This window comes from Monodelphis domestica, chromosome 2 (assembly GCF_027887165.1).
Source record: "Monodelphis domestica isolate mMonDom1 chromosome 2, mMonDom1.pri, whole genome shotgun sequence".
In the NCBI taxonomy this organism is placed as follows: domain Eukaryota; kingdom Metazoa; phylum Chordata; class Mammalia; order Didelphimorphia; family Didelphidae; genus Monodelphis; species Monodelphis domestica.
In genome coordinates, this window is record NC_077228.1 from 252,678,358 (window position 1) to 252,700,430 (window position 22,073).

General features: G+C 36.1%; 1 protein-coding gene across 5 annotated transcripts in view; it reads left to right on the forward strand.

Annotated features, from left to right (window-relative positions):
- WDR45B (WD repeat domain 45B) overlaps positions 1-22,073 on the forward strand; it is a 106,581-nt gene that overhangs the window by 12,800 nt on the left and 71,708 nt on the right. For 2 of the 5 annotated variants that reach the window (XM_001368078.5, XM_007483427.2), the window contains exons 2-3: positions 8,620-8,694; positions 15,199-15,300. In XM_001368078.5, coding sequence (XP_001368115.1) covers positions 8,620-8,694; positions 15,199-15,300 — 177 coding nt within the window. Of the gene's footprint in view, positions 1-5,433; positions 5,487-8,619; positions 8,695-15,198; positions 15,301-18,120; positions 21,975-22,073 lie in introns of those variants that run through there. The other 3 variants (XM_016430919.2, XM_007483426.3, XM_056817488.1) reach the window with 3 other exon arrangements.

A 22,073-nucleotide genomic window follows, 5' to 3' on the forward strand; every position in this document is an offset into this window, starting at 1 on the left:
TCAAATATCTATTTAGAATGTATTGTGGGATATAGTGTAAGGTGACTTGGAGCACACCTGAAATGTTCTTCATCTCTGCCTATTGGCTTCAAGTGCTTGATAAAATTCCACCTTCTAAAAGAAGCCTTTCTACTTCCTTTCCCTGTGTGGATTATTTCCAATTTATACTGCATATATGTTATTTGTATATAGTTTACATGTCTTTCAGGTTGTGGTCTCTTTGAGAGGGACTATTTTTTTTTTAAACCCTTATCTTCTGTCTTAGAACCAATACTGTGTGTTGGTGGAACCAATACTGTATGCTTCCAATACTGTGTGTTGGTTTCAAGGCAGAAGAGTAGGAAGGGCTAGGCAATGGGGGTTAAGTGACTTGCCCAGGGTCACACAGCTAGGAAGTCTCTGAGCTTAGATTTGAACTCAGGACCTTCCATCTCTGGGCCTGGCTCTCAATCCACTGGGCCATCTAGTTGCCCCCAAAAGGGACTATCTTTAACCTTTCTTCATATCCTTATCCTCCCTTAACACAGTATCTGGAAAGTGCCCAATAAATATTATTGATTAACTGACTAGATGATTAGCTATGCCTATCTCAGTTATTAAGAGATGGAAGTTTAGAATTTATCTAACTTTGAGCTTCCTCTAAAATCTAGTCCTTTTTGAAATTCTTTTCTTTGCTTCTTTTCTTTCACTTTCTTTTAAAGATTATTAAATTTAAGTTTTTATCTTTACATATTTTAAATGAACAAAAATTGATTTTCTCTCTCCCCATTGGGAAAAAAGAAGAAAAAATTATAATAAATATCTATGGGCAAGTAAAACAAATCCCTAAATTGACAGAGCCCCCAAAATATGAGGGTGCACATTTTGCATCCTCAGTCTATTTCTTCTATGTTATTTAATGATTGACTAAGGTAGTATTTCTTAATTTTAAGTTAATTTATTAATAGACCACTCAAGACAATCTAAACAGGCTAGTCCACAATTTAAATGGCATCAAAGTTGGGCAAAAAAGTAGTCCCTAAGAGAACCTGGCAAAAAGAGAGCAGGGCAAAACAGCCAGGACCAAAAAATCACCCTGATGGAGGTATAGGGTTGGGGATGGAATAAAGTCATGTTGACAATCTACATAACCAGCTCTTATCTCTTTGTTGTTTTTATAAATTGGCTTTATATTTTTATTTATTATTTACATGATTATATATTAATTATTATATACAATTATATATAATTAACATTATTTTATAACCTTTATCTTTATATTTTTTAATTAACAAAAATTGATTTTCTCTCTCCCCATAGGGAAACAGAGAAGAAAATATTGTAATGAATACTTATGATCAAGCAAAACAAATTCTTAACTATCTTAGTAACAACTCTTAAGACAGAAGCTAGGCAAATGGGATTTAGTGACTCGCCCAGGGTCACACAGCTAGGAAGTGACTAAAGTCAGGAACCCAGATTCTCCTAATTTCTAGCCTGATGGAATTCACTGTGGGATATCCACTTTGTCCTAGCTCTTACCTCTTAGTTGTGCTCACTTATATTTCATATTTCTATTTGGATGACCTGCTGTCCTTCTAATAGGATATCTCAAACTGATTTGTCATCTCTTAGCAAAATAATGCTCCTTTCTAGCTTTCTTATCAGGAGAATTTCACAATTTTCAGTTTCTAAGGCTGATCCTTTGAAGTCATCTTTGACTCCTTGTACACAATTTGTAAATTCTTATCCTCCTTGACCTTTCTATTCTCACCTCATTGGATTTTTGAGACATTCTCTTCTTTAGTTCTCCTCTTTTGTCTATCCAACTTTTTCTTCATTCTATTTTAATGGGTGAAATGCACATCAAGCCCCATAACTGTGGTTGTACCATACAGCTTTATCCTGTTTTTTTTCTATCCTTGTTCTCTTGGTGAACTCATCAGCTTAAAGTTTAAGTATATCTATACTGATGACTCTCAGACCTGTATATCCTGCTCTTGTCTCTTTGTTGAGCCACATCATCAACTGCTTAACAGCAGGCTTTTCTAATTGATATCCTATGAACATCCTCAAACTTAATATGTCCAGAGTAGAACTCATTTTATTCTCCTTTCCCCTGAAACTTCCTGCTTCCCTATTTCTGTCAAGGGAACCACTATCTTTCCATTCTGAAGGTAAAACTATGATGTCATCCTCAACCTTTCATTCTCATATAATTTTTTTAGTATGCGACCAAATCTCCTTGGGCTTCCTCCCCCAAATCTCTTTCTATACTTCTATAGCGAACATCACCCAAGAATTTAGGTCCTCATCTTCTTTCCCTGAAATATTGCAGTAGCCTGTTAATTGGTGTTTCTGTCACAAGTGTCCTCCCCCCTTCATTGCCAAAGTGATTTTCCTAAAATGTAAATGTGACCATTCAACTTTCCTGTCCAGTAAACTTGTATCTTTTTTACTAAGAGAATTAAATATAAACTCTTTTACAAAATCTCAAACAACTTTTCTAGGTTGTTACATATAACAACCCCCTCACAAATAATGGTCTAATCAACTAACTTTTTCATATTCCATCTCTTACTGCTAGGTTTTTGTATTTTTCTGCCCTCTATACCTAGGACGTACTCCCTTGTCCTTTTCTTGGAATCCTTAGTTTCCTTTAAGGATCTCAAACACCATCTTGCACAAGATGCCTTTCTTGATATTCTCCAATTATCTTATTTCAATTTTGTATGCATTTTGTATTTTTTAAGTTTTGTCTTTGTATTCCCAGCATCTTATACAGTGCCCAGCATAAAACAAATAGGCATTTAATAAATACTTGTTTGTTTGAAGTTCTAGTTTAATCTAAAGAGAACTAAATCAATAAATGAGCATTTATTAAGCACTTATTATATTCAATAGACTCTGTTAAGGAATACACAGACATGACTGAGACGGTCTCTGTCTTCAAAGATCTCATAGTCTATATTTAGCAACATGTTCCCTAGATCAGTAAGTATAAATTAGATACAAATAGTCTGTTTTGGGGGTGGAATGTAGAACTAGGAGAATCAGAAAAAAGCCTCTTGAAGGAGCTGGCACTTGAGTTGAACTTGAACCTAAGGGGACCTGAGGTTGGAACTGAAGAGAGAGAACATTTCAAGCATAACAACTTGTGCAAATGTAAGGAAGTGGAAGACAGAATGTTACAAAGAAGGAAAACAGATATGCCATTATACCTGCAGCTTGGAGTATGTGAAGGGAAGTAATGAATGAGAGTGGGAGGAGGGGCAGGTGCAGGAAGGTAGGTGATTTAGTGCCTTATTAGCGCAGTAGACAGCACATCAGTCTCATCAGCTGAAGGTCCCGAGTTCGATCCTTGAAAAGGGCGTTGGTACAATGGGAGAAGCTTCTGGAGGCAAAAGAGGCATTCAACTTTTGCTTAACTCCACCTAACTAGGATCAGCATTTACCTTAGGGTCTGTTATTCAGTCTGAAACTACTAGCCTGAGATTCCCTTCAGGGTGAATTCTCATGGGAACAGGGAACTAGTACAAGCTTTGGAGTTTCCAGTTTATCAGCTAGGCCTAAAATTTAGAGTTCATCAGATCTTAACTAGGCTACAAGTTTGGGATTTCTAGATTCCATGTTGATAAGGTCCTTTCCCATTTTTTTATCTTTTTGGGGTACAGACCTAGTAGTAGTATTACTGGATCAAAAGATATGCATTGTTTTTATAGCCTTTTGGCTATAATTCCAAATTGCCCTCCAGAATGGTTGGATTATTTCACAACTCCACCAGCAATACAGTGTCCCAATTTTGCCACATTTCCTATTGGAGACATTTTAGTAGATTTATGGAGGATGCATAAAGGAGAGGTTGAGGAGTCCATTCAGGAGGTTGTTTAAATAGTTCAGTTGAAGTAATGAAGGTCTGTTGATGGTCAGGTGAATATGTAGAGAAAGGAGACAGATGCAAGAGATTTGCTTAAGAGAATTATTAAGACTTGGCAAATATAATGGAGGTTGAGGGAAGGGAAAGAAGGAAGGATGATATTAAGTTTGTGAATTTGCCCTTAGAAAAAGAAAAGTTCCAAAGAGTAGTGGGTAGAGGGATTAATGAGGTTTTTTTTTTTTTGGCTTGATGAGTGTACAATGCCTGAGACATAAAGGGGAGATGGACAATTGGCAGTTAGTAATAGAGACTTGAAGGTCAGAGTGTAACTTACAGTATGGGAATTCCAGGGATGGATTGATTTTTTCCTTTATGAGGCTGCTTCTGTGGGGTACTATAACTCATAGGTGCTAAAATCACAGCTGGGAGTACATTCTAAACCAGATTAAAATATAATAAAGAACTGTTTAACAAAATAACAAATAACAAAATAAATTAAAATACAAGACAATACAATTAATTTAAATGTTATTTGTACCCTACCTGCAGGGATCTATTTTAGGAAGTCTAGAATCAGAAGTGGAAGCCTAGAGAAGAATGAATGGAGGTATGGTTAATGGTATCAAAAGTTGCAAAGAGGTCAAGAAAGATGAGAATTGAGAAAAGGCCATAAAATTTTGTTGAGATAAGATAATATAAATTCATGTTGTTGTATGTTGGCACAGTTGTATTAATTTTTTTAGTTGTATTTGGCCTTACCCTTGTCTGAAGACAGAAAACTCATTCTGGGTGAGGGAAGCCAGGAAGAAGAGAAAGAAAAGTAACATTTTAAGCTTCCCTTTGAACTTCAATTAATATGCTTCAATAATTTTCTCAGAGCAGTTATCTTGGGGGCCAGAGCAGTGTCTTTACAACTGCGTGGATGCTCTAGTCTTGGCCGGTATTTGATGGCTGGTTTTGAAGGCTTCTATCCATTTTAGCCTACTCTATTGCTACTCACTCCATCAGTGCCCAGATTTTTCCTCCTTCCTTCCTTCCACACCCTTTGATCTAAAAACATTGGCCTTCTTGCTGCTACTTACAATGCTGTTTCAACTCCCTTGTTTGTGCCTTTGCACTGACTGTCCCCTTGCCTGGAATTTTCTTCTACCTTAACTCTATTTCCTAGGATCCCCTAGGCTTTCTTTAAGCCTCAACTTAAATGCCAGCCTCTGCAAGAGGCCATTCCTGGTTCTCCCTAGCTATTAGTCCCTTTCCTATACTAGTTACTTCCCATTTGCTTTCAATGTATCTGTTTATATTCATATTGTCACATATATTAACATATATATGCATTATATATATATGTATATAATATATGAAACATATTTAAATATGCTTCTTATAGGCAGGAACTTTTTAAAAATCACCAGTGCTTAGCTCAGTTCTTGGCATTATAGTCAGGGCTGAGTCAACAAGCATTTTTTGTTGTTATTATTATTACTACTACTAACTAATATTTATATAGGTTTCCAAGAAGCTTTACATATGTTATCTCATTTAATCCTGATAACAACATTATTATTCTCATTTTACAGGTGAGGACTGAGGCACAGAGAGGATAAGTGACTTGTCTGAGATCACACAGCTAGTGAGTGTCTTAGATGGGATTTGAACTCAGGCATTATTGACTCTTAAGTCCAGCACTCTTTCCACTATACCCAGCTGCCTCACTTAACCCAATGCTGAGCACAGAAAAGGGATCCTAAGAAAAAGTAAAAACAATACCTGCTCTCAAGGAGCTTACGTTTTATTTTTTTATTTTATTTTTTTTAATTTGTTAATTTATTTAATCAATTTAGAACATTATTCCTTGGTTATAAGAATTATATTATTTCCCTCCCTCCCCTCCCCACCCTTCCCTGCAGCCGATGAGCAATTTCATTGGATATTACATGTGTCCTTGATTAAAACCTATTTCCATGTTGTTGGTGTTTGCATTAGGATGTTCATTTAGAGTCTACCTCCCCATCCATATCCCCTCGACCCATGTACTGAAGCAGTTGTTTTTTCTTCTGTGTTTCTACTCCCACAGTTTTTTCTCTGAATGTGGATAGTGCTTTTTCTTGTAGATCGCTCCAAGTTGTTTGGGTCACTGCATTGCCTCTAATGGAGAAGTCCATTACATTTGATTTCAAGGAGCTTATGTTTTAATGGAGAAGCTGAAATACAATATAGAGTAGCTGGAAAGTCACCTTAGGGGGCAGACACTAGTAGCTGTGGTGTTTCCTGCAGAAGGCAGTTGAATTAAACTTGGTCTTGAAGGAAGCTAGATTTTAAGAGGAGGAAATGAGGAAAGTGAAATTTATATAGAGATATCACAGACATGTAGGAGCAGTAGATAAGCTAGTATAGCTGCATTGAGTACTGAGTAAATATTTGTTGATTGATTTATAGTTAACTCCTGATTGTATTGGGGGTTCTTCCAATGTTTTTCCATTATAAGTAATACTTCTTGAATTTTTAAATAGTCTTTTGATAGTATTGTAGCACGTATGACAGATATTCTCTCAACCTCTACTCACACTGACAGACTGGTCTCTTACTGTACAGCTACCCAGCTTCCCCCCCAATCCCAGGTTAACCCCAAGGAGTTAAAGAGTATTTAATTTATAGCTCACGAGCCCCCATTGGTATTTTTATTGCCTTGATTGTCAGTCAATATTAATTTTCCAGACTTAAGTTTATTATCATAGACAGAAATACTAAAGTCAGAAGAATGAGTAAGTTTAGGGGAAAGCCCAATTTCTAATGGGTTGAGGTCTATGGTAGAGGCATTATAGTAGAAAGAAAAGAGGTGTTGAACTTGCCTAAGGATTGTTTTATTCAGTTGTCAAGCATTTTGGAAGTATTTAATATGTGTCATATACTGTCATAAGCACTCGAGATAAAAGAAAGACATAGTCATTTCTTACAGAGCTTATATTCAAATGGAGACTGTCCAAAAAATTTTATAGTGAAAAGACATGGAATTGAGGGTGAAAGTTGTGTATGAGGATTACACACACACACACACACACACACACACACACACACACACACACACACACACACACTGACATACACTCACACATTTTAAACCCTTCTGTCTTAAATCAATACAGGTGTATTGGTTCCAAGGCAGAAGAGCAGTAAGGGCTAGGCAATGGGGGTTAAATGACTTGCCCAGGGTCACACAGCTAGGAAGTGTCTGATGTCAGATTTGAACTGAGGACCTCCTGTCTCTTGGCCTGGCTTTCAATCTAGCTGTTTCCTAAGAAATATATTGAAGAGATTAAAGTGTAGGAAGACTGTAAAGGCAAAAAGCTTTGACTTTAAAGGCCAAACAGGTTTTTATATTTGAGCATGATAATAGAATATTGAATAGAATGGATGATGTCGAACCTATGCTTTAGGAATATCTGTCTGGCAAATGAGTGGAGGATAGATTGTAGTAGGGAGAACCTAGGAGCAGGCCAGGTGTGAGATGATAAGGGTTCCCACCAACATCTGCATTTCTGGAGTGATGTTGCCTGGAGAAAAGGAATGATATATAAGGGATGCTTTGAAGACTGAAATGATGAAACTTTAGCAATAGATTGGATATATGGTATATGTGTAGATGAGGAATAGAGGTTGATCCTGATATTGCTGTCATGGATGAACAGGCAGATGTTGGTACTTTAGTAATAACAAGGAAGTTGGGAAAAAGTTAGGATTTTTGGGAATGATAAGGAGTTCAGTTTTCAAATATTGAGTTTGAAATGACTAAGGGATGTCTAATCCAAGGTAGTTCACAATAGAAAACTGGAACTTAGGCTAGATGTAGATAAATAAAGACACTTTCCTAGAGATGATAATTGAACTTACCAGCAATTGGTGAAATGCAAATAAAAACAACTGAGGTTTTATCTCAAAGATGACAAAAAGGAAAATGAGAAATGTTTTTATTTTCCTGATGGAGCTGTCAACTGGTCCAGCCATTCTAGAAAGAATTTTCGAACTGTACTCAACTATTGAACTGTGCATGCTTTTTGATCCAACTGTGCCATATATCCTAAAAAAGATTCAAGAAAGAGATCATGGGCTCACATATGCAAAAATATTTGTACTAGTTCTCTTTGTGTTGTCAAAGAATTGGAAACTGAGGGAAAGCCCATCAATTTTGACATTAATGTGATGGATATAATTGTATTGTAAAAAATAATGAGAGGGCTGGTGTCACAGAAAACCTGGAGGAAGAATTATATGAAATCATAATGGAATGAAGTGAGCAGAAGCAAGAGTGGAATTTACATAGTAACAACAGCATAAAGACATTGAACTTTGCAAATGTCAGGAACTCTCATCAATATTTTGTCACCTGATAATTACACCTTGATTACACCTGATAGAGAAATGATTAAGCTCAGAGGGTATATAGCGAGACAATTTTTTGGATGTGACTAATGTGAGGATTTGTTATACTTGTATGTATGCATTTGTAGCGGAGCATTTTATTTCTCTTGCTTTTCTATATGAGGGAAGGGGAAAGATAGGAGAGAATGCTAGCTGATTGTCTTTTGAAAAAAGGTTAATTTTTAAAAATGCTATCAACTGTGTATTGGAGAAACTGAATTCTAATTTACTCTTAAGATTCCTTAATTTTCCAGATTCTCTCTATATTCTATATTTTGGGTTTGATTTGATTAGTTAGTAATCTCACAAAATCTATTAATATGTATCTTTTTCATTTCTTGCTTTAGGTTGTTTTGCATGTGGAATGGAAAATGGATTTCGAGTCTACAATACTGATCCCCTAAAAGAAAAAGAGAAACAAGGTGAGGAATATGTGCCTTGAATTCCTTTCTCCCTCTATTCTGAAAATCTTTTCTTGGTGTAGATATTTCCCTGGAATCTTTTTAAAAGAAAATGTTTCCATATCTCCTTTGTGAACCTTAATGGAACATTAAATTAATTGTGAACCTTAATGGAACATTGTTTCTGCTCTTAAAACCCTTTAACATCATCATCCACACTCTTTCTTTCCTCAATCTCTAAAAATGACATTGTTTCCTCATTGCCAGAGCTAATCTTCTCTTTATGCCCTTTATCTTATTTCCTCCTAACCTCTCTATATATTTTGACTTTAATCATCCCTTTCCTTTCTCTGATCTGAAACCCCTTACTATCTCCTAGTTTCTTCTCTTCCTTTAAATATGCTTTAGAATTCCCCTTCCTGTCAAGCCATCATCATACTTTCCTTTTTTTCATCTAAACTCCTGGGCAAAGTAATTTACATTCAACTGCTTTCATAGTCTTTCTTATTTCTCAGCACTTTGCCAAAACTCTTTTTTTTCTGACCTCACTATTCAACTGAAACTGAACTGTCCAAAGTTCCTTGTAATCTTTAAAAAAAACCCAAATCCTTTACTTTGTCTTAGAGTGGATACGAAGTATCTTTTCTAAGGCAGAAGAATAGTAAGATATAGGCAGGGGGGATTAAGTGACTTGCCCAGGGTAACACAAGTAGGAAGTGTCTGAGACCAGGTTTGAACCCAGTAGATCTATAAATCCCACCCAGTTTTCTCTGTTTCAATACTATGTTTTTATTGCTTTTTGGACATTTCAAACTATATGTCCTGAAGATATATCTCAAATTTAAAACATCCAAAACTGGACCCCTTATTTTTCCCTCCAACCTTTCCAAAATCTTAATATTGTCAAAGGTACCACCATTATTTGACTTTGTGAGTTTCATAATCTTGGTTTTTTTCCTCCACTCATTCTCTCTAACTCTAGATATTTAATCAGATAGCTAAATCTTGCTGTTTTTACTGGCACAGTATCTCTTGTATCTGACTATTCTTTTTTTTTTAAGTTTTTAAAACATTATTTTATTTGGTCATTTTTCATACATTATTCATTGGAAACAGATCATTTTCTTTTCCTCCCCCACCCCGCCACCCCTTCCCTAGCCGATGTACTATTCGTCTGGGTATGACATGTGTCCTTGCTCTGAACCCATTTCCTTGTTGTTGGTATTTGCTTTAGGGTGCTCATTTAGTGTCTCTCCTTGATCATGTCCCCTCAACCTCTGTAGTGAAGCAGTTGCTTTTCCTCGGTGTTTTTACTCCCTCAGTTTGTCCTCTGCTTGAGGATAGTTTTTTTTTCTTTTTCTCGTAGATCCCTGCAGATTGTTCAGGGACATTGTAAAGCCATTACTGGAGAAGTCCATTACGTTCTCTTGTACCACAATGTGTTAGTCTCTGTGCACAATGTTCTCCTGGTTCTGCTCCTCTCACTCTGCATCACTTCCTGGAGGTTGCTCCAGTCTCCATGGAATCCCTCCACTTTATTATTCCTTTGAGCACAATAGTATTCCATCACCAACATATACCACAATTAGTTCAGCCATTCTCCAATTGAAGGGCATCCCCTCATTTTCCAATTTTTGGCCACCACAAAGAGCGCAGCTATGAATATTCTTGTACACGTATTTTTCCTTATTATCACTTTAGGGTACAAACCCAGCAGTGCTATGGCTGGATCAAAGGGCAGACAGTCTTTTATCGCCCTTTGGGCATAGTTCCAAATTGCCCTCCAGAATGGTTGGATCAATTCACAACTCCACCAGCAATGCATTAATGTTCCTACTTTGCCACATTCCCTCCAGCATTCATTACTTTCCTTTGCTGTCATGTTGACCAATCTGCTAGGTGTGAGGTGATACCTCAGAATTGTTTTGATTTGCATCTCTCTGATTATAAGAAATTTAGAACACTTTTTCATGTGCTTATTAATAGTCTTGATTTCTTTAACTGAAAATTGCCTATTCATGTCCCTTGCCCATTTTTCAATTGGAGAATGGCTTGATTTTTTGTACAACTGGTTTAGCTCTTTATAGATTTGAGTAATTAGACCTTTGTCAGAGGTTTTTGTTATGAAGATTGTTTCCCAATTTGTTGCTTTCCTTCTAATTTTAGTTACATTGGTTTTGTTTGTACAAAAACTTTTTAATTTGATGTAGTCAAAATTATTTATTTTGCATTTTGTGACTCTTTCTAAGTCTTGCTTGGTTTTAAAATCTTTCCCTTCCCAAAGGTCTGACATGTATACTCTTTTGTGTTCACCTAATTTACTTATAGTTTCCTTCTTTATATTCAAGTCATTCACCCATTCTGAGTTTATCTTGGTGTAGGGTGTCAGGTGTTGATCCAAACCTAATCTCTCCCACACTGTCTTCCAATTTTCCCAGCAGTTTTCATCAAATACTGGATTTTTGGTATCTGACTATTCTTACTCACATGCCTACCACCTTAGTTCTGGCCCTCACCACCTTTTCCCTAGATTATTGTAATAATTTAATTTGGTTTTCCTGGTTCAAGTCTTTCCTCACTTCAGTGTGTCCTCTACATTGTTGCTAAATGATTTTCCTTAAACTCTGATAAGAACTTGTGACTCTCATGTTACCAATTCTAATGGCTCTAGTGTCTCTGATAAAATTTAACAACTCTGTTTAGCTTTTCATTTCTTTCACTACCTAGACCCAGCCTGCACGCTGTGATCCAACCAACTTAACATTTTTTTTCTTTCCATCATAAATTATACTCTATTTGGGATCTTTTTGCTTTTGGGCCTGCCCCTTTCACCTAGAATTCATTTCTTCTTTATCTCTGCTTCATTGAATCTTTCTCTTTAAAACATAGCTCAAGTACTACCTTCTACATGAAGGCTTTCTGTATTTTCTCACAGCTAATACCCTCCTCAAACTACCTTTTTATATGAATACAAACAACTTTGTATAAGTCAGAAGAGGAAGGACTAGGTAAATGGGATTAAGTGACTTGCCTAGGATCACATAGCTAGGAAGGATCTGAGACCAGATTTGAACCAGATCCTCCTGACTCCAGGCCTGGTACTCTGTCCACTGTACCACCTAGCTGTCTTCTGATATTATTCTATTAAGAATGTTGCTCATAAGCTTTGATAATTTTCAATGCAGAAGGCACCTCCCTTTATCCTATTCCTTGTAATATTTTAAGTTTTAATAATTAAAAATAGCTTTTAAAGTTTAAGACTGCTAAGATTTTTGGAACAATCTGTATAATCTGTATTCTTGAATCTTTGTAGTCTTTGTTAGAAGGAAAGCCTACACTTAACACTGATTTTTAATGTTGCTATGAAAGCAATACAGTGGCATTCTAACATATAGCAGCATTAAAGAAGATTATGAACTTGTATAGAGACCAAATGAAATTTAATTTTCATGTACATTCAGTAAATATATTGATTGGTAGAATTGGTGGTGCCCTTGACAGAAACAGAGATGTTCAGAAGAGGGACAGATTTTGGAAATAGTGGATATAATTGGGGCAGTTAGGTAGTACAGAGGATAGAGAGCTAGGCCTAGAGTCAGGAAGATTCATCTTTGTTAGTTCAAATCTGTCCTCAGACACTTACTAGCTGTGTGACACTGGGCAAGTCACTTAAACCCTGTTGCCTCAGTTTCCTCATCTGTAAAATGAGCTAGAGAAGGAAATTACAAGCTACTCCAGTATCTTTGCCAAGAAAACTCTTAAGTGGGTTTACAAAGAGTAGAACACAACTGAACAATAACAGTGGGGAAAAAGAGTATCTCTTCTTTCTTACTTCTGGTTTAATATACCATTGAACATGTCAATAGAGAGACTTTATCATGAAGAGATAAACAACACATACAGGCAGAAGTGATAGGCACTTGAGGAAAGGCTACTTCAAGGAGGATAACCACTTGTGGCAGAAATAAATGCTGACTAAGGACTCAACAAAAGCACTTCCCCTTGAAGCCCCTTTGGGAATTACACCTGAGGGGAACTCTCATGAAGAGAAAAAAGGACTTCCAGTAACTAGAAGCTGTAAGTTAAACCTTTGATATGTGTTCTTAAAACAAGTTATTTAGCCCTGTTTCCCTCAGTTCTTCATACATAAAATGAGTTTCAACTGAAATACTTTGCTAACATTAAAGTGCAATATAAATGCTTGCTATATTATTGTTGGACTAGAAGTCTAATGCTTTTTCCTTGTAATTACCAAAACAAATATAATGAGATATCTATATCTTAGTTCAGTTGTCTCCAAAGTAGGAGTAGAGAGCTCATTAGAGAGTATGCCTACGGGTATGTGATCAACCAGTTAAGAGAGTCAAAAGGTTGGTTACATACCACCTTCTCCTTGATAGCTAGGCATAGGGCTAATGCTACATTCCTTCTCTTTACTATGGAAGTTGTTAAATGCCTTCCTTTTGAGTCTGGTATTTGCATCTTAGGTTAGTGATAACCTAAAAGAACCACTACCCAAAAAGAAAATAAGGTTAAGTGTTTTGTTAGGGTTTCACAGCTATTAAGTGTCTAAGGCTAGATTTGAACTCGGGGACCTGTCACTCTATCCACCTTCCTTTGTAGGAGCTTGTACTCCCCTTTCCACCTTTCTCCTAATGTCATGTTGGAAGCAGAAAGAGGACACATTAAACTGAGTACCATTTTGTATTTATGTTTCACCTGTTTTTGGTCAAAGAATTATCAACTAATGGGCAACTTAAGAGTTGTTAACTTCTTCATTTATAGCCAGATGGTCCTTGGATATCCGAGGTCATATTGTTTAGATATTCTTTAATATATTTCCAGCTTGGTATAACCTCTCAAATCTAATGCTGGCATGCCCCCCCCCCCTTTTTTTAAAACCCTTACCTTCTCTCTTAGAATCAGTACTATATATTGGTTCTAAGACAGAAAAGTAGTAAGGGCTAGGCATTGGGGGTTAAATGACTTGCCCAGTAGGAAGTATCTGAGCTGGCATAGTTCTTGAGGCCACACTCCTTCATATCTCAATGAGGCTTTGGTAACATGTATGAAAGTGAGGGGTTGGCAGCTTTCATTGGATGTGGGAGTTAAATGTTAGGATAGGTATATATTTGTGTTTTATAAGTAATTCTATTCCATTATTGTTACTAACTAAATTATGCATAGATGGAAGACAGATGTTTTTAATAATTTCAAAGCAATATTTGTATTAATACATGAGTGAGCAGATGGATTTTGAATGGATTTGAACAAATTTGATGTATTTGAATTTTGAACTTATAGCCTCATCACAATCACTGTTTAATGTGCTATTAATAATCATGTTTATGTTGTACTGATATAATACTAAAAACACTCAACAGTGAGGTGGATAATATAAGTATTCCTCTCTTATACATGAGGAATTCTGCAAAGATAGGGCCAAATTTACTTCTTCCTGGGTATGTGTATTTCTTTTTTTTTTAAATAATATTTTATTTGATCATTTCCAAGCATTATTCATTAAAGACAAAGATCATTTTCTTTTTCTCCCCCCCACCCCCCATAGCCGACGCGTGATTCCACCGGGTGTCACATGTGTTCTTGATTTGAACCCATTTCCATGTTCTTAATATTTGCATTAGAGTTTCGTTTAGAGTCTCTCCTCTGTCATGTCCCCTCAACCGCTGTAGTCAGGCAGTTGCTTTTCCTTGGTTTTTCTATTCCCATAGTTTATCCTTTGCTTATGCATAGTGTTTTTTCTCCTAGATCCCTGCAGATTGTTCAGGGATATTACACCACTACTAATGGAGAAGTCCATTGTGTATGTCTTTTATTAAGCATTTTGGTTCCTTGGGAATGATCGATTCTTTGTTTTTAATTAAAATATTTAATAAGATTAATCAGATTAATTAAATTAGCATGAGTTATTTAATCCTGTGTTCTGTACACAATAGATGAGCAATAGTAGGAGTAAAAGTTGTTTGTAAAGTGCTCCTCTGAAGTGACCTGTAATTTATTCATGAATTTCAAATTTCTTGAAATTTTTTCCCTTCTTCCTACTACCATCATAGTCCATTCAAACACTTATGACCTCTTAACTGGACCTTCTATCTGCTCCTCTTCATCCCTAGTTTCTCTTCCCTCCAATTCAACTTTCCGTATAGCTTCTAAAAGATCATATGAAATGAAAATATGAAAGTAAATTTGCTTAATTTTTCGTTGTATAAAATTAATTAGCAAATTTGAATTATGTTTTAAGACATTCATTTTATTTGATAGTATAACATTGTATTAATGTCATGCCTAAATATAAACTTTATGAAAACCCATAACTCCTAATATACTTATGTTTACGATTAGTTGTTTGTACAGAATTTTGATTCTTCTCCCTCTTCTTTCCTCAGGTAATTCTGGTCTCTTTTTTTAAAAGATTAAGAATGTAATAATGAATATCACATGCTTTGTCTATAAAAGTGAAGCATTGAGTATGATATATTTTAACTTAAAAAAAAATCGTTTCAGAATTCCTTGAAGGAGGAGTTGGCCATGTGGAAATGTTGTTTCGTTGCAACTATTTAGCATTAGTTGGTGGTGGAAAAAAGCCGAAATATCCTCCCAATAAAGGTATAATAATTATACATTTAACAATTTCTTACATTGCATAATGCTTTTAACTGTCCAAATGCTTTTACTTCTCTTACCTTGTTTTATCCTCATAGTAAGTCTGTGTGGTACCAACGAGCCAAAAAAAAGAGAAGTAGGTAATTTTCTTATTATCTCTAGGAAAAGAACTTACAAGTTAGCAATCTATTTCTACACTGACATAATGTGTGGGTCATTTTTCATTTGGCAAGCCACTGATTTTTTAAAAACAAAAATATGAGGAATACTTAAAAATATTAGTAAAATAATGCCACATGTAAGTAAAAAAGCAGCCTAAGTTGATGGGATTTTTTGATAGACTTAAAATTTTCATCTTAATTGATATTTTAATTGGTAACAATAAATATTAAGTTTTAATGAACATAACAGATAAACTTTAAGTTTTATATTTAGTTCACTGTAGATAGGTAGTAGAAGAAGGAAGAGGAATTTGAAGAGAGGGTAGAGAAAGAGAAAGAACCAAAGATGGGAGAATGAGACATAGATGGACATAGAGATGCATGAACATGGGAGTATAGACCAGATGAGTTATATTTGAAATATTTCTCCTCTGGGTTTCAGAATGTTACCATTGTCCTACTGTCCTTTGGCCTTTTTATTAACTAGTTAGCTGCTTTTCATAGCTATTCATCTTCTCTTATAAACCTTTAGAGATTCTCTTTTGAATCAAGATATCCCCAGCTTCTTGTTCCTCAGGTTGCCCACGTAATTAGATGAAATTAAATTGAGGCTTAGTTCTTTATGAGTAATTTCAGATCTTATGCAGAATGATTTGATATAGTTTTTGAGCCATTTTATATGGTGCAGTAGATAAAATGCTGAACCTAGAGAGCCTGGAAGATCTGACTTTTAATGTAGCCTTGGAAACTAAGTAGCTATGTGACCCAGGGCAAATGTGTCTACTTTAGTTCCTCATCTGTAAAATGGAGATAAAATTAGCATTTGCTTCCCAGGGGTATTATGATGATCAAATGAGATAATATAAAAAATGTTTCTGTTTCTCTTAAATAATTGTAGTCAAAGAGGATCAGCACAGTGTGAAAGGTTGGGCTTGGAATTTGCCTTTGCCATGTGTTAACGTTTGTAACCTTGGGTAAGTCTTTTAGCCTTTCAGTGCTTTGGGTTTTATAGTCTGTATATACAATAGGCAAGTTATAGACTTATTAATAGTGGAAAGAATTTCTGTTTTGGGAATTCTGAAGAAAAAATGAGGAAATCACATCTCTGGGGAAAAATATTAAGGTAAACTGAGGGAGGAAGCTTTTTAATTCTTTGAAAGTAAGGTATCTCATAGTGTTCAACTACTTTTTTCCACATGATTTCTAGAAAGGTAAATGCTGACCCATTTATGGTATACAAAACTATTTATAATATGCTACATACTACTAGCACTCCTTAATATGGTTCTAATGAAACAGCATAGCAAAAATGAAATTACTTTGAATTTGGTCAAATAATATGGTAAATGAGAGTTGCAGGTAGTAGAAGACCAGCATATCTTTGGATATGGGGCAAGTAAATTATTCCTTCTTATCAGAATAAGATCTAACTTTGTTCTGTTTTCTTCCCTTTATTTCAGGCAGTGCCAAATGTTAACTTCTTTTCCATATCCTGTAAGATGTTCTTGGCCCTTACTCTGTGTTAAAACAATAACACTAGCTCCTTCATTCCCTTATTGGATTATGGGTCAGTCTAGGTGTCTTGGAGTCAGCTAGAACCAACTCACAAAGGTCATTGTTAAATTTTTGGTGGGAACATTTACATTTCAGAAATCAGAAAATAACCAACACTACAAATCAGGGCTTGGTTTATTGATTGTCTGAACTTAAGAAAATGTTGGAGAATATGTTAATCATGCAGTATCCATTCATGAGAGGGACTCACCCATGGTAGTACTTTTTAAGTCTAGAGGATTGTGTAAGGCCCAGATGGAAGGCAGATTCTCAGTAGAGAGGGAAAATGAAAGTGTCTTAACTATTTATGTGCTTGGTTCTGAGTTCTTGCACTTTTTTGATTTAGCCCAAGACAAGAAAAGTTCATATTTGGTCAAAGAGTTCATTTTATCCAGGAATTTCATGCCATATTTAGGAGATAAAGGAAGAATCCTGGGGCATGACTAACTCGGCACATTTACTATATTTATATTGTCACAACAATATTAAAATATTTGCTAGTTTTAAACATAGGGCAGTATAATGGTCTATAAGGGCTCCTCCCTACTCTATGTCTTAGGTTTATTCTTGTCATTAAAATTAAAATACAGACATAACACTTAAGGCTCTTAGCAAAATACATAATATTTTAGGTGGAGGTTTGGCTCTGTCTCTTAATTTACATTATGAAGTTACTTTTGGGTAATAAGAAGCAGATTATATTATAGTATCTGTTAGTAGACAGACTCCATCAAGGGACAGTTAGGGTATGTGCAGACATTTTCTTGGTGATAGGTGGATACAGTTGGTGTCATTAGCCAGAGTATTCTAATATAGGATGCCTGTACATTCTTAGATGTTACAATCCTACCTTCTCTTTCTTATTTTGCTGGCTATTGATACTTTCTAATTCATCTCTGATTATTCCCTGTTCCTTCCTTTCTGCTTCTATACCTTCATACTCTTTACCTGGTTCTGAGAGATTCTTTTTTATACAAATTCCTCAAAACCAAGTTTCTTATACAATGGCTTTGGTTGAGAGTATATAGACCCTGTTTATTTTCAGTACTTAATGATGTAGTCAGTAAACATTCTTTCTTATTGACAAATGTAATTATGTTTTAAATGAGATAATCAGTGGAACCTCCTTATTACATTATATATACCTGGGTTAAATAAAACCTGCTTTCCATTTGAAAATACATGGAAATTTACATGGGGGAGCCTGGATGTTTTCTCATTTTTTTTTCATGATGCTTTTAGGGAAAACAGTTATGGAGAACATTAAATATAAAATCTTCTGCTTTTAAAGCCCTTCACAAACTGGCCCTTCTACCTTTTTTTTTTTTGTCAGTGAATGAAATAGATTGTCCCTGCCCTCAAGGAACTTAGTCTAATGGAGGAGATGACATGTAAACAGACTGTATTAACAAATTCGTTGTAGTATAAATTGGAAATAACTCAGGAGGTGCATCAGAATTAAGGAGATTGGGGAAAAGTTCTAGAAGAAGGGATATTATGTAGAACTTGAAGGAATCCAGGAAGTGGAAATGAAGGAGAACATTCCAGTTATTGGAGATAGCCAGTAGAAATGTATAATAAAAGGTAGAGGTTTTGTGTAATGAAAAGCAGGGAACATTGTCACTGGATTACAGATTTTGTGTGTGTGTGAGAGTGTAAGGTATAAGAAGACTAGAAAGGTAGGGAACTAGGCAGGTTATGAAGATTTTGAATGACAAAGGACTTTATTTTTGATCTTGGAAGTGATAGGAATCACCAGAGTTTATTGAGTCTGGGGTTGGGTGGGCTTGTATGTCAGATCTGTATTTTTAGAAGATCTCTGTCAACTGAATGGACTTTTGGCAGGGAGATTAAGCAATAGGCCATTGTAAAAGCCCAGATGATGATCTGTAGGAGGGTGGTAGCAGGGTCAGATGAGAGAAGAGTGCATAAGAGAGAGGTCATAAAGGTGCAGTTAGCACACCTTGGCAACAGATTGGCTAAAGGTGACAAAAGAGAGTAGTAGGGTGTCAAGGATGACACCTAGGTTTGGAGCCTGCAACTTGGAGGATGGTGGTATGCTTGCAGATAATAAGGAATTTTGGAAGAGAGGAAGGGGGAAAAATGAGTTCTGTTTTGGACAGGTTGAGTTTAAAATGTTTATAAGCCATTCGATTTGAGATGTTTAGTAGGCAATTGGAGATGAGAGAATGGAAATCAGCAGAAAGGTTAAGCCAGAATAGTCAGATTTGAGAATTTTCAGCAGAGAGAAGATATATAATTTCATGAGAGCTGATGAGATCACCAAGTAAACAGAGAGAAGATGACCCAGGACCCTGTGGAACTATGGGATTCTTACTAGACTTGACTTGGATGAAGATCCAGCAAAGGGATGACTAGTTAAATAGGTTGGAAGAAAACTAGGAGAGAGAGCAGAGTCATAAAAATCTAGAGGGAAGAGAGTATGGGTGAAAAGAGTGATCAACAGTGTTAAAGGCTGCTGAGAGGTCAAGAAAGAAGATTGAGAAAGACTATTAGATTTTACAATTAAGAGATCATTATAGCTTTGAAATAAGCTGTATGGTGGAGAATATAAAGAAGAAATTGAGAGAAAAGGAAGTGGGAAAATGCTTATAAATAGTTTAGCAAGGAAGGAAGGAGAGATATGGGATAAAAGTGGGGATGAATGGATCAAATAAGGCTTTTTTTTTTTTAAACCATTACCTTCTTCAGAAGAGTGGTAAGGGATAGGTATTGGGGGTCAAGTGACTTGCCCATGGTCACCCAGCTGGGAAGTGTCTGAGGCCAGATTTGAACCTAGAACCTCCTGTCTCTGGTCCTGGCTCTCAATCCACTGAGCCACCCATCCACTCCCAAATAAAGCTTTTTTGAGGGTAAGGACAAATATGGTCATCTTTCTAAGCAGTAGAAAATTAGTTGGTAAATAGGAAGAAACTGAAGATAAGTTAGAGTGGAGATGATAGAAGGAGCAGAAGATGGAATACAAATACTAATGGATGTAAAGGGAGTTGCCTTAGTAAGGAGAAGGGAAACAAAAGAATTAGTGGAAGAAGGTATCTAAATACTTTGAGCAAAGGAAGAGGGGGAAAAGAGGAGCTTTTGGGGATTAACCTAAATTTTTCAGTAAAATATGAGGATCACAGCTAAGAAATATAGGGATTGGGAGTCATTGAAAAGAAAAAGGAAAGGGAATCAAACCTCAAAGAAGTTTGAGGATGAATTAAGATGTTTAGAAAAGATGCTGTGGCGAAGGAGATAGAATGTTAAATAGGGAAGTGTAAAGGATTGCCTTGCAGTAACAAGGACCTCTTGAGATTATTTAACATAAATATATTAGTAAATCTAGTTAGCTCAATTTCATAATTCTTTATGAATATTTTCTTCATAATTTCTTTAGTTTTGTTGGGCAGCATATGAATAGAAATGATGACTGGGCTGGTGCTTAGCAGGGTTAGAGTGACAATAGGAAAAATGGGCAAGGGATTCAAGAGAAGAGGATTGTTTAGAGTTAAACAAGTGTTCTTAAGTTGTCAAGGTTGAGAAGGGAGGAAAGTGTAGCTAGTTCAGGGGTAATTAGTTCTCTAAACTAGGGCAGCTAGGTGGAGCAGTAGATAGTTAGGAAGACTTGGAGTCAGGAAGATCTGAGACCTCAGATACATACTAGCTATGTAACCTTGGATGAGACACAGCCCTGTTTATCTCAGTTTTTCATTTGCAGAATGAACTAGAGAAGGAAATGGCAAAAACTATTCTAGTATCTTTGTCCAGAAAATCCCAAATGGGGTCAGGAAGAGTTGGACACAACTGAATAACACCAAAAGTTCTCCAAGTCATTGATTGGGAGAGAATTAAAGGATCTAGTGATTAGAGGTCACAATGAAGTAAAAAAAAAACATGGCTTGGGGGTATTTAGGTGGCTTAATGTTTTGAGAACCAGGCCTAGAGATGGAAGTTCTTGGGTTCAGATTTAGCCTCAGACATTTCCTAGTCCTGTGACCCTTAACCTGTGATCAATTAACCCCATTTTCCTAAACTTTGCTACTCTTCTGATACTTTGTATCCATTCAAAGACAGAAGGTAGTTGTTAAAAACAAAAAATGCATGTTGGAGTTGTAAGGCAGAGAAAAAAAGGAATCATAATAGATTATTATTAGGTAAAGGAATTTCAGAGCTCTTGAACATGGAAATAGTATATTTGTCAGGGGCGACAAGATTGAGTGTGTGACCCTCTCTTATACAGCTGAGAAAGTATGGAGAATTATGAGGTTATGAGAAATGAACAAATTTGAGAATCCTTGGGATGCTTGAGGGAGTATCAGTATGAGAGCTGAAGTTTCCTAGTAAGTTTGGGGAGGAGAGAGACTCAATCAGGCCCTGAACTCATTGAGCAAAAGAGTAGATATCCAGGAGATAAGTAGAGAAAAGAGAACAGAATTTTGATTGGGTGGTTGATACGAATCTAGTAAACCTAAGAGAGTGATGAAGTTGAAGGGAAAGCTTTGAAAAGTTGCACTGGGGGAATATTTCAACATTGCCCCTACCTTGACTCCTGAGTCTAGGGAAATAAGTGTAGCTGCAACCAGGGCTGGAGAAACCAAGCTGCCATTTCATCAGAAAAGAGCCAAGACTCAGTAAGATCTAAAAGATGAAAGAATTGAGAAAGGGAAAGATTTTGTTACCCTTGAGTCAGTGTTTCAGAGAGCATAGTGCAAAATAGTTTTAGAGTTTGACATTAGAAGTAGGAGGAGATTTGAGAGAGATGTAGATAAGGGAGATAGCAGTAGAGGGTGGAGAATAGGTTTGTATAGATAAACAGGGGTTCAGGATCCCTGGAATGGGGAGGGTATGAGTAAGCAGGAGTTTGTGAATCATTGCTGAATGAGTTCATGAGGGTTATTAATATCACCAGGGGATCTGTTTTCAGAGTGGTGTCCTTTCAGCATTTCTGGTCTATCCCTGCAGGTGAGCCATTAGAGATATAGTATACAGTTATTTACATGTTTTTTCCATCATTAGAAATTAAAATGTGTGCACCTTCATGGCAAGGACTATACTTATCTA